General features: G+C 35.3%; 1 protein-coding gene across 6 annotated transcripts in view; it reads right to left on the minus strand.

The window, feature by feature from the left end:
• Positions 1-563: 563 nt before the first annotated feature.
• The window catches only part of LOC306845239 (septin-9-like), a 67,019-nt gene continuing 54,366 nt past the window's right edge, over positions 564-13,216 (minus strand). For 5 of the 6 annotated variants that reach the window (XM_079377923.1, XM_079377921.1, XM_079377922.1 and 2 more), the window contains 8 exons: positions 11,084-11,212; positions 10,859-10,940; positions 10,610-10,747; positions 6,868-6,985; positions 4,399-4,494; positions 4,126-4,222; positions 2,624-2,675; positions 565-2,515 (listed from right to left, as the gene is read on the minus strand). In XM_079377923.1, coding sequence (XP_079234049.1) covers positions 2,359-2,515; positions 2,624-2,675; positions 4,126-4,222; positions 4,399-4,494; positions 6,868-6,985; positions 10,610-10,747; positions 10,859-10,940; positions 11,084-11,212 — 869 coding nt within the window. In that variant the 3' untranslated portion in view covers positions 565-2,358. Of the gene's footprint in view, positions 2,516-2,623; positions 2,676-4,125; positions 4,223-4,398; positions 4,495-6,867; positions 6,986-10,609; positions 10,748-10,858; positions 10,941-11,083; positions 11,213-13,216 lie in introns of all 6 variants that reach the window. The other variant, XM_079377926.1, reaches the window with a different exon arrangement.

Below are 13,216 nucleotides of genomic sequence, written 5' to 3' on the forward strand. Positions count from 1 at the left end.
CATTTCCAGAATTCGGGTCGTACAATATAAATACGAAATATGCAATCTCAAAAGTATTGCCACCTACTATTGAAATAACCTTTTAATGACTTATTTTCCACTTTCTTGTAACTTACTGAATATACACACATGCCCAAGGATACAAATTACTTCATTTACTATCAATTTCTCTCTCTCAGCTGGAGGCTCCTGGTGAAATGACATTTTGATTATTTCCATAGCTGCATAAATAAAGTGCTGAATAAATGTTTCCCTTTTTCATTAGGCTTCTGTGCAGAATATGGTCTGTTTCATCTCTTTGTTATATTATATTTTCACTATACTATTTTTATATTGAGTTTAGCATAATTTTCTCATGATCATTACATCAGAGACCTTATAAGGAACAGATTACCTTCGGATTCATAAACTTACATCAACACGTGATATGCAGAACAAATCACTAGCCCAACAGTCTCTTAGTGTAGCTATAATTTAGTTATAACATGTAATTTCTCCTACAACCCGAAGTGCCTCAAAATATAATTCAACTTAATTCAATAGGAAATAATCAGATACAAAATTAGACGACAATAAAAAATAGCAATCTTTATTTTTTTCAAATCTACAATAATAAGATACATCTTACCTTATACTATAACAAAATACAATGGGTGTACAATATTCATAAAATAATCTGTTTTAATGATATTTCTGGTCATTCGGGACATGGCATTGCTCAATATGGGTTGAACAGAACATTATAAGTCTATGAGATTTGGATGTGGTTTCCATTTATTATGACTGCATAAGAAAACATGATTAACACCAAGAATTTTCTGACAGCCAGGATTAAGACAACCATGTCATTTTTCAATTGTTATGCAAATCATTAGGCAGCACTAGGTGGGACTGTGGAACCTGAGACTAGAATAAAAACTGTCCCCATTTTTTAAGCAGTATGCATAATCCTTTGGTTAAAAACAAAATAAACAACTGTACATAAGAAAAATAAGTGACAGGTCATCTGTGAATAGGCTAAAATATAAATGGCGTCCACATGGTCAGAACTTTTCCTTTAAATAGAAAAATGATTAGCATTTGTCTCATATATTAAAAATGACTAGCATATATTATTCAACTTCTCCCATATTGTTCAAATACTAGTCCAGAAAATATTTTTACAGTTTTGGACACTTTAGTCACACATAAAAATGTATGAACTGTCAAATCCCAAAAAATTTAACCAAATTGCAATAACAAAATTTCTAATTTCTTACCATTTAAGTGTGGCTTAAGTGTCCAAAAACGTTTGGGGGACAACTGCATGATTTTCCACTGACAACATGAAATACATCTATCAATAAATCATGGTAACATGTATATTATAGAATATAGATAGAGAACAGAATGGCTCAGGACTTGCTTTACTAAATACTGACAGTTGCAAAAAAAAAAAAAAAAGTGTAGTACAGGTGCTTTGGGTCACTGTGGTGCTATTCTTGAAATCTAAACATTTGACCTACAAAGTCCACACTATAACATTTGGGTGACATGATTCTGTATATAAATACATAACCATTTACAAATAAAAAACAAAAAGAACATTTAATGTCACATAAGTATGTCAAGGCCTTTACAATTAAAAAGCACAACAATAATTACTATGACAAAAAAGATGAGCAATGCTTGAAAAAAAAAAAAATGCAAACATGGCACAAAGTACATGAGAATTTTACAGACCGGTAAAGATACCACACAGGGCAGAGTCACTACAAAAAGGGGGATATTAAAACTGCATTGTTTATAATCAACTAAAATGTTACTCTTACAACGCTTTAATCAAGATCAAATCTCTTGCCTAAAAGTGTGCGACTACAGTCAGAAGTCCTGTAACATACTATAGATTCTTTTCCTTGCCTTAGTTTCGTTATACTTTAAAATAGTGAAAACATGATTTATTTGGATTTTTATGCTCTAGAGCCCTTCATTTTTATACCCAATAGCCATAAAGTATGATTTTGTCCAAATTATTTGTAAGTTAAAGAACTTTAAGCATATGGTATGTTGAACTTCTGCCAGATGTCCTTTTTCTGAGCTCTAAGCTGTTAAAATAAATGACAACATAAAAAATAAAAAAAACACATCTTTAACAAAACTCTCATTACAGAACATCATATTTTGCTATACGCTTAAAGATTCATTTTCCACAGATCGGAAATATTTTTTGTTGTTAAAAAAACAATAGTCAACAGACACAGCCAGTCAATGCACACAGAGGAAGAGACTATTGAAAATTGAGGGACTGAAGGAAAAAAAAAAGATAGATGGACAGACTGATTGATGGATGAGTGGATGGATGAATGGTCAGACAGACATCTACATCTCATGGGAGAGGACTTCATGCTCAGGTACACCATTAGCGTGGATTGCTGGCTGCCCGTTTGGTTGTGTGTTATTCTCATTGAGTCTGCGTACGCGGTACATCTCGTAATGGATGCTGCTTGTAATATCTTTGATGTTCTGCATATGAGTTCTAGAAACCAGACAGAGAGAGAACACTTACATTAAAATATATTTATTGACAAATGAAGTGCATTCTTTTTTTTGTACAAACACTCTATAAAATGTAAATGTTGAATACCTGATGAGCAGGTCCCGCAAGTAGGCAAACTCGCAGTGTGCGGTGTTCTCAACTGCAAAAATAAGAAAAAAAGATGTGGTTTTAGAGAGTAGTTTTGTCATAAAAATGATTGTATAAACAGTCTGTTTCTATACTGTATTTGCTATGGTGCTTGGTGTGATAGCATCTTATTGCCACTAGATGGCAGTACTATATCAGACAAAGAGTATTTGAGAAGCAAAATGATTCTTAAAGTGACATCACAATTAAAATAGGCTACTGTGACAGTGAGCAATTGCATTAATAAAAGGAAACTAAATCTAATTTGAACCAAAAAACTGCTACCACCCTCCTGTCCATGCAAGGTTGAGTTGTCTTATTAATATTGGCCACAGACTTTCTATGAGGAAGAGTAGGTTGTATTCTCATTGGTACATTGATTTATTCCTTATGCTCTCTATTCCTGTTGCGTGAATCAGGAATAGGAATCTGATTTGCTCTTGGCATCAAGAATGGAAACCAGGTCCCATACTGTAGACACAAACACCAGATATATATATATATATGTGAATTTGTGTATTAGGGCTTTAAGTTTAGCAATTACTTTAATTATACAGCAATTGCATTAAATACATTTTGCAATTAACGTTTTTCATTTAGTTCCATCCTGTTCCTCTCTGTCTCAGGACAAACAAATGTCAAGGTTGAATCTGCTATAAAATAAACACTTTTCAAACTTGAAAAGAATTGATATTTCTTAAACTGCATTGAAATTAAATTTTTTTAAAATCTATAATAATAATAATATTGAAAATATTTAGTTGCTGCAGTGCTTTGAAATAAATCTTGGTGGTGAGATTTCATTTATGATTTCTAATGCTCTAAAATAATTTGATCAAATTTTAAATATCAAAGAACAGAATGAAATACCTGTTTCTATTTTTAAATAAAGTGTTAACACCATGAAAAACATAACTGCATTAAACATTAAAGCGTTAACTCCATGATATCCTGTAGAGTCCATTGCAGTTATGTGACGCTGCTCTTTTAAAAGCTTCGTTTAGCTGTTTAAATCTTGAAAATCTGTTTAAATACAGTAAAACAATCAAAGCAATGTAGGATATGGAAACAAGTGCATACAATTCCTTACACAACCAAATGTTTTTAAATGAAGAAAAAAAGCACAGGACACCAATCCAACAACAAAGCTCACAGGAACCAGATGAGTCCTTTGCACAATCTGACTCTGCTTTAGCCTAGATTTAAACTGCTCATTTTGTCTTGCCAGAGGAGAATGACACTATTTCGACGAACTATTTCCTGTCTAAATACAGTAAAGCTGATATGAAGCCACCCAGCCGATGTAAAACTGCTTCGACACAATTTGCATTTGTTAAAAGCACTATACAAATAATATTGACTTGACACTGCCAGAGAGGATGTGCAGATGTGATTTTGGGCAAGAAAAGGTCAGATTTAAGGAAAGTGTTGTGAGCAAGGCTGAATGTTTTTGTGTGCACTACCTTCTACTGTCCCCCATCTTGTTTTCCTGCCCAGAAGTCTTTTTCCGTTGACCTGATATTCTTGATCACTTCCCACCACAGCAAATGGGATCATCTCCTAAAACAGAGATCACATGAAAACCTTTGAGATAAAAAAGCAAGACTTGGAATTACAATATACAGTCAGGCAGAAACAGAAGATACATAAGCTCACTTCATCAACAATCTCTGTCTAACTCATACCACAGTAGCAGTGATTGAATTATAGAGATTCAGAGTGACAAGTGGACATACCCTGATCTTCTCATTAATAATTCTGTCCTCTGCATCCTCATCAAACTCCTTTTGAGGATAGATGTCGATTTCATTTGCTCGCAAGTCCTCTCTTATCTGCACAAACACACCAGAAAGAATCCATGAAACAGTGTTTAGTTCCTCGTTCACCTTTGAAGAACATGCATCCACAGAACATTGGGTCGTTTAAAAAAAAATGCTCTTACTAAACTGCATGACTGACTTTCTTTTTATCAAACACAGAATATATAAAAAAATGTACTGTTGCCCTTTTCCATGCAGTTAATGGAGACTGGAGCTTTCAAGCATAAAAACGATGGAAAAGCATCATAAAAATGGTCCGTTCGACTCTATAAATTTCAAATCATCAGAATCTGTACCGTAACTTGTGTTATGTACAGACAAATGTGTCACAGTGAGTTTGATAATGAATTAGTCCTATTTGTAAATTAACCATTTAGACCTTTTCCATAAATGAATGTGTACGGCAATTTGTTTGTTTTTTAGTCATTTATATGTTTTTTAGTAATTTATATACAAATGAGCAGCCATTACTTTCTTCAAAAATGTTTCCTTTTCTGTTCCACGGCAAACAGTAAGTCAGAAGTTTGGAACAAGAAGGATGACAGAATTTATTTCATTTTTGGGTAAACTTTTCCGTTAATGGCACATTCTTTAAGGGTCACCATGCTTTTCAGATGTCAGATTGAATAATCGCTACCCACATGACTTCAGACCTCTGGCAGTGAAGATTTAAACCGGCCATTGGGAGCATAATGAAAAAAATACAGTGAGAGAGCTTTTAGCCAGCGGGATGCTTTAATGAATGACGACGAATCAAAACTACACCCTTCACTGAATCCACTCTGAGCCGGTGTTTGTTTTGATTCTCTGCTTCCATGTGGTTGATGTCATTAAACATTAAAGCAAATAAACTAGACAAATTCAGCAACTCCACATCAATGTTCACAAGGTTGAATATAGTGTCACCCTACTCTCCTGTCATGTCAAAGACCTTGTGGGGTGGAGGAAAAGGATCTAAGGATTGTGCACTGACCACACAGCCAAACGTAACAGTTATGTACAAGCCCGAAGAGCTTCTAGAGCCTGGGGTTTGTTCTGTTTGGCAGGTGAAGCACATGTTAGGAGGAAACAGTAGCTTGGACACCCACGGAGTTTCCACTGGCAGCTTTTAGACAGGCAAAATCAATAGACATTATGCAAGGAGAAGTATGAGAAGGATAAAGTTGCCTTCACCGACTACTCGAGCACAATGCAAACATGTTCATTGAATAAAAACATGAAGTAATATAACAAATAAACCATTCAGCTGAATCTCTTCAGTCACTATTCAATTACTTCTATGAAAATTAACATAAAAAGAGCTTGATACGTGGAGATTTCTTCTTACTGCTGGACAGCCTGTTATTGCTGTACATTAAAGGGACAAGTCATCGGTTCACATGTTTTTTGCTGCTTTTTATGGCAAACCTCCATGTACCAACTCCAGCTGCCCACCGCTAGATCTATCCTGTGTACCGCCTCTACCATCCTGTGAAGTTCTGCCATGTTGCAACTTAACTTGAGGTCAAATAAAACACAAAGTGCCTCACCCGACCCGTGAACCCAAAAAAGATTAAACATAAAATTACTCAACCAGATCCAAGACTTTCCCTACATAATTAAGAATGTCCAAGAAGGAATTTAGATATTTTCCAATATTGAGTCTACAAATTATGGGTGGTTGTAGAAATTACTATCAAAAGTAATGCATGAAGCACAGCTCACACAGAAGCCACTTTCAAGCCAAGCAGTTTTCGGTTAACACAGCGAATCCACATGACCAACTTCTGTTTATAACCTGTTGCTAAATCTGCGTAGAGAAATCTTTCGGTTTCATCCAAAATTCACAATTGCATAGATTTCTATTCAAATGAAAAGATTTCATCCACGCAAATGTGACTGAACCATTACGTATTTCAAAACGCTAGATTACTAGCAACCTATCAGCAGCTAGGACTGGAATTGTATCAAATATTTACACATGCTTAGTCTGTTACGGTTATAGAAGTTTAAGAAATGCCATGAGAAATGCCCATAAAGGAACATTTTTGCACCAATTCACACCATCAGGAAGGCAATTCCCACAGATATTTACACAAAGAGATTCCCACACACATTGTGTGATGCCAGTTTGTATTGAGGTTAAATACTTGAAAAAAATCTAATTAAAAAAATCATTGTTCAACTGGTGTAGCCTGGATGAGTGAGGCAAACTTTATTCAAATTAATGGAAAACATGCCAGATGCTCTCAAATAAATTCTTTATGTCATTCTATGATAACCTTGGGTGACTGATAGAGACAAGATGAAAAAGAATTTTACAAGGTGAGGAATCAAAAAATCTAATAAAAGCTCCCATCATATGGTTGGAAGGGACTCATTATCTACAAGCTGAGAGATAAATACCTTCTGTTTGAAGAAGTTTCTCTCCTCCAGGGTGAGGGTGTCTGCCTTGGCGATAACAGGAACGATGTTCACCACTTTACTTAGGTGTCTCATAAACTCAATGTCAATTGGCCGCAAACTAAAACAGAGAAGGCAGCAATGCAGTAAGACCCAAAATGGATGAATTAAAAACCAAGTAAAGTGTTAAATAGAATGGTCTCTATTCAATAACATTTAAAACAACACAGTGTAATTAGTTGCTTAAAACTTAAGTATCACGTTCAAATACCGTAGGTGCAGCTCAAATTATCAAGGCATCGAATGACTGACCAATATGGAGAATTTATTTATTATTAGAGATCATTATTTATTCACCCTAATACCGTTCTTATTTTCTTATGTGGATCTCAAAAGCAGATTATAGCTGAAAGTATGAAAAGGAAAACACTAAATAAATAAAAAATAAAATGTTGTGGTCTGTAGCAGAAAGAAAATCGTAGTTTGGAACAACACGGGGTAAGAAAATATAACTAAATGCACTGTACATTTTTGGGTGAACTATGCCCTTAAGGATATGTTGAACTTTCTTCAGTGCTTGTGACTTTGCATTACTTGTACTAAAAAAACACAACCAACTGGCATGTGTATTTAAGTCTGCTTTGTGGAGGGTTTATTTGGAGTGTGTACTGCATCCACAACCACAAGGCACAAACAAGCAGCAATGACATCTTTAATGGCCAGATATCCGGTTCACTCAACTCACATGACACACTGCATTTTGCCTTTTTTAACAAACTAGAACGAGCATGCACAGAGCCTCTTAGTCCCCAGGACAAAAAGATGTCACAATCTGGGCTTACAGAACTATGACATGGTGAGGACTGCAGAGCTAGAGGGCTTTAAACATTTCGCTGAGTGCTATAACACGCAAAATATACACGTGCATTCACAAAAAGCCCTGTGAGGAATTACATGCATTGATGATTACATGCCTATTTGAATATATAACCATTAACAGTCCACAAAACTGAAACACATTTGTGGTTTCATGTACGCTTAAGCACATACATAGAGAAATGTGTCTAGTATGCAACATTTGAATTAGAAGCTGCATCTGTGTAGCATACAGAAGTGAAAAAACTTGAGATAGTAAACAATGCATTTACAGACCTGTACATTGTTTTACATATAATATATTACATTTATAGATATTATATGTTTTTGTATTATATATGAAGACTTCAGATGAAAAAACCTCTAAGTCCATCTGAGATTTAAATAAGCATTTTTATCAGGCTCCTATGTGTATGTTCAGTATTTTAACTTTCACAAAAAATGGTTATTTATCCGTTATTGAATGCCTTATTTACTTATGTCCAATGTTATTTTCATAGGAGCCTCATAAAAAAATGTTCATTTAAAAGAAAAAATCTCAGATGGACTTAAAGGTTTTTGCATCTTAGGTCTTCATATTTTGACAAATTTCATAAACTCAAAGATTTCATAAGATTTTATTTTATTTTAATCAAAGATTTTATTTTGAATTATCATTAAAGAACATGTTATGAAGCACGGCATATGGGCTATTTACAGAAATATTTGTTGGTTGGTATATGTTGGTATTAATTACAAAGCTTTGGTAGGTCAGAATAAAGGTAAATAAATACATTCCATTCAATAAATTAACTTTATTTATAGATCATTGTGAACACAGCTTTTCCCATAAAACTCAAATTTCCCCAATGGTCTAAGAAAGTAATCTGTTTACCCATTTTGTTTAACCAACAAAATGAGTTGAAGTAAAATCATCTTCCTGGCATTCCAATTCAGATTTCTATTTAAATGCCCACTGGGTTGTAGACAGTACCCTATTTCACTTAGGGTCTGTTTCCTTGTGTAATTTACTGCAGTTTACTTACTCATGTATTTAAAAGGAAACTTAATACATCAACAGATGCACATAACTTGCACAAACCCTGGCATGGGAAAAGCCAATTTGATATTTTAATCAGCTACCCCCATCTGTGGGTCTCATAATTCTTTCATAGAGGAAGGAGTCACCATGTGTGGTGGACACTTCTTGTTTTACTTCCTGTTTCCCACAAAACCACATGGAAATGACTAGCCACCAGAGTGCGACATCCACTAATGAGATTATAAAAGTTTCCACAAGGTCTCAAAGGATCTGTGTGAAATGTTCAAGAATGAACCTCATTGCAAATTTGCAGCCAGTCTTGACATCTGAATCTGGGCTTTGATCAACAACTAAAGGGTTTATAGTTCATTTCTACTTTTCTGAAAACATGATGAGTAAAAAGTAAAGAGCCAAATGCTGACAGTGGTATTGTAGTCTTGAAACTTAAACATCAAATTTTACATGTTAGACCATCCCACTGCTGATATATTCAGACTGCATTTTTAAAGCATATAACTTCCTCACTGTGGAATTACGGCACAGCAACCAACTGAAAAAATGCACAGCTATATGTACATTAACATTCTGCAAATTAAATATGAAATATGACAGCTACGTCCATGAACACTGACTGGCTGATGGCACCGCATTAACAAACAATTTAATGTTTTGTCTTTAGCTAAAACCCTTCCGCTAGTGGCTTACCATCACCAATGGGCCCAAAGCCCCTTTGGCTCCACCCATATTTCCCCCATGCTCTTGAGATGAATGGGGCTGTTTCCAAGCCACAATTTCAAACACAGGAACTACAGGCTGTGTGTACTCATGTTATTTGACATGTGGCAAGACAAGCAGCTGTTCAGATATCTTACAAGCATGCAGCAGTTGCGAGACAGTATCTAATAAGTGTGCACACACCAACACGCACTCGTGGAAGGAAATACCCTCTTTAAAAAAGCATAACCCTGCCCCCCAACCTTCCTCTCCCCTGTGCAGACACATACGCATATATACCTAGAAAATAAGAACACAAACAAAGCCACTCACAGGACCACACAATGTAATTTCCCCCTGGTCCCATCACACTCACACACACACACAAACACTGGTTTGCATGACTCCCATTTATAGCAAGCGAGTTAGTAAATTATAGAAAACAAAAAAGACAAATGGAGAGGGATAAAGGATATGATCCCATTTACACATGATATTAAGCTGCATTTTGTTTACAAGAGGTGCGTTTATGCTTGTCTCATGTGACCACTTCTGGTCGGTTCGTGAGGAAAGGGTCTCCAATTTTGTTACTAACTACATAAATTTTGTTTTATTTATTTTTTACATTTTTTTCTTAAAAAGATGTGCACCATTTTTCCTAAACATACATCTTTTATGTGCAAACATGTTTGCCAAGCAGAATTCACAAAAAAAAAAAACCTGAACAAAACTTGCACTGGTGGATTGACAGCTGAGTAGGTGGCTAACAGTAATTACTGTTTACCAGGATACATTAAGTTGGGTTAGTATTTTATACTACTAATGTGGTCCAATGTAATTTCCAAGATGGTGGTCCAAAACGTTTCGTACCACTTTTACACCTCTAGTATTGGATCATCCAAAGCAGATCATAATAACAAGTGTAAATAGGGTCTACACCCTACATCAGAAGCTGAGACAACTCAAAAAAACTGTATTGATTCAGCCAAAGATATATTAAATTACCATATCAAGATCAGATTTCAACAAAGCCCTACTATCTAAGGAATAACAATAACAAAAACCTATGTTTGGTATTTGTTCAAGTTTAAATGTAATGTAATGTGTTTGTGTGTGTGTGTGTGTGTGTCTCACCAGTGTCCAGTAGGAGGAATAAAATATATGCAGCAGTGGACTCGTGAGTCTGGAATCCTCTTCTTCCTTTCGATGTTGATCTCTTCCTGTAAATACTGTTCGTACTGTGCATTAATGAACTTCATGATGGGCTGCCAGCTACAAACAGATCAGACAGATTGGGAGACACCAGGAAACACATGAGATCTAACAAGACCATCAAGTAATTAAAGAATTAGCTGAATAACAGTTAATAAAGTTGACACTGACCAGTTCTCATTGTTTATCTGGTCTCCGAAACCTGGAGTGTCAATGACGGTCAGCTTCATTCTCACTCCCTTCTCCTCAATATCTGTATAAAAGATGAGTTTGAAGAGATGAATACACAAAGTGGATAACTAAATTTATTAGACAGTTGGAAGTGTTAAAATATGACTTATCCTTAAATGGATAAGCAGGTGTTAGCTTCAGTTTTAATTCAGAAGGCCTTTGTACCATGACTGATGGACTTGATCTCAATTGTCTTGGGAATTCGCTCTTCCTCTGTTGTCATCAAAGATCTACGACTCACTTTAGATTTAAAAAGTGTGTTCATCAACGTGGATTTACCCAGACCACTCTGACCTGTACAAAGAAAAAAAATTATCAACATATTTAATTGGCACTGGGGATGTAGATTTAATGAGTTAATTTAGTGCAATCTTATTTTTCTTTTAAATTATAAGGACAAAAGTACACAATTATCTCTAGAATACATCAAAGTCCCTTTAAGGCAAGTCATGTCACTCGGCGGCCATCTTTGAAATGCCTCTCGGGCATGCAAGTGCAGCTCCTATCTCTTTGAATGGGGAAACATCAAATTCTCCAAAACTGGTTAAAAAGGTTGCTTATTTTGCTCAAATAGCGTTATAAAAAGCTTATTTCTCAGGCTAAACCTGCCAGTGCGCAGTCCTAGCGCACGTCTCAGAACGCTGACTGTTTCTATAGCAACCGGGACTTTTAACGGCAGCTGCAGTGACGCGCTGACTTTACCGATTAGCGATTGGCTCTTTTGCTCAGAAGGCGAGGCTTCGTTCGATAGAGTGGCCATACTGAGCGCTGCATTTTTCCCCATTCAAAACTATACAAGTGACACGTCTTGGGTCTTAGAAAACATGTACCAAAAAACAATGCATAAATGGGTAATTTTGGTTTTCTTCAAAAAATATGTGCTGTTATTAAAATTAATAAAGGAATTGATGATATATAAATGTTTTAAAATATCAAAAATGTTTATTTGTTTACTGTATATGCATGACAATAGATGCAACATATTTTTTTCTGAGCTAATTTAGAGCTACTATCAAGTATGTTGCAGTCTGAACTTCTCACAAGATAATGTGAGAATTAATTTTGCATACAAGGACAGAGCGTTTCACACAGAAGATTTACAACTTTCTATGCATAGCTTTTGGGCAGAGTTTGCACCTCTTCTGCTTGTTTGGGCCTTCAGCTGTCTTTTCCTCTCTGTACTTATCTACTGTGTCTAAAATCGCATACTGTCTGAGGAGATACTACAGTTGATGAGGAATTTATTGACCATTAAAAAGTATTCATGTGTAAGTAATCTGGACATACTATAGCTAGGGCTGGGCGATATGACCAAAAAAATTATCACAATAATTTTTTTCATATCAGTCGATAACGATAACTATCATGATAAATGTCAAATATTTCTTTCAAGTTTAAAACCAGTATTTTGCTCCATTTGCTAATTTTCCTTAACAAAATAAATATCTAAATAGAAAAATGTATTTCTTAGTTTCTGCATGTTCTAATGAGTGATATTGTTTCAAATCAAGAAACAGATTTGGGTTGCCTGATAATAATAATATCACTTTTTTGTCTCTTAGAAATGTACATTTGATAGTAGCTTGAGTTAGGATGCAGAGGTAAATTTCTGTTAATTTTTAAAATCAGTAACATCTGTAAAAATTATGCCAACCTCAGTTTTATATGGTTACATTTATTCTGACCAATTTTTTTTTTTTTCAAAAAAAAGCATTGGTCTCACATAGTAGCATACATTTAAATGATGATAAACTCAGTTAAAACCACACATATAGCACCTCAATACCATGGTAAAAATATAACTATATGGTTTATAGGTAGCCTATTTGGTGAAATACCGCCCAACGCATCACAGGGACACCACTTCCTGCCATTGAGGACGTCCAGAGAAAACGCTGTTTACGTCGAGCTCGCGGCATTCTTAAGGACTCCTCTAACCCTGACCATAGACTGTTTAACTTACTGCCCTCTGGGAGGCGCTTCAGGAGCCTCCGATCAAGGACAAGCAGACTCAGGAACAGCTGTTTCCCTACTAAACTCTGCCCAATGATACCCCCCCTCACACACCACCACAAACTCTTCACCCCTCCCCATCATTAAATCGGTTAAAAAACAAAAACAAAAAAAAACATCCACACACTGAGTACTATGTACTGGGAATTTTTATTTCTATGCACTTTCAATGTTCATTGCACTAGTATTTATATATCTTAATGTATAGCTCATTCATATCCATTTGTAATTATATTCATAGTTTTTGCTCACAGTGTACATACATTTACTGTACAATCCATCTGT

This window comes from Barbus barbus (genome assembly GCF_936440315.1).
Source record: "Barbus barbus genome assembly, chromosome: 25".
NCBI lineage: Eukaryota > Metazoa > Chordata > Actinopteri > Cypriniformes > Cyprinidae > Barbus > Barbus barbus.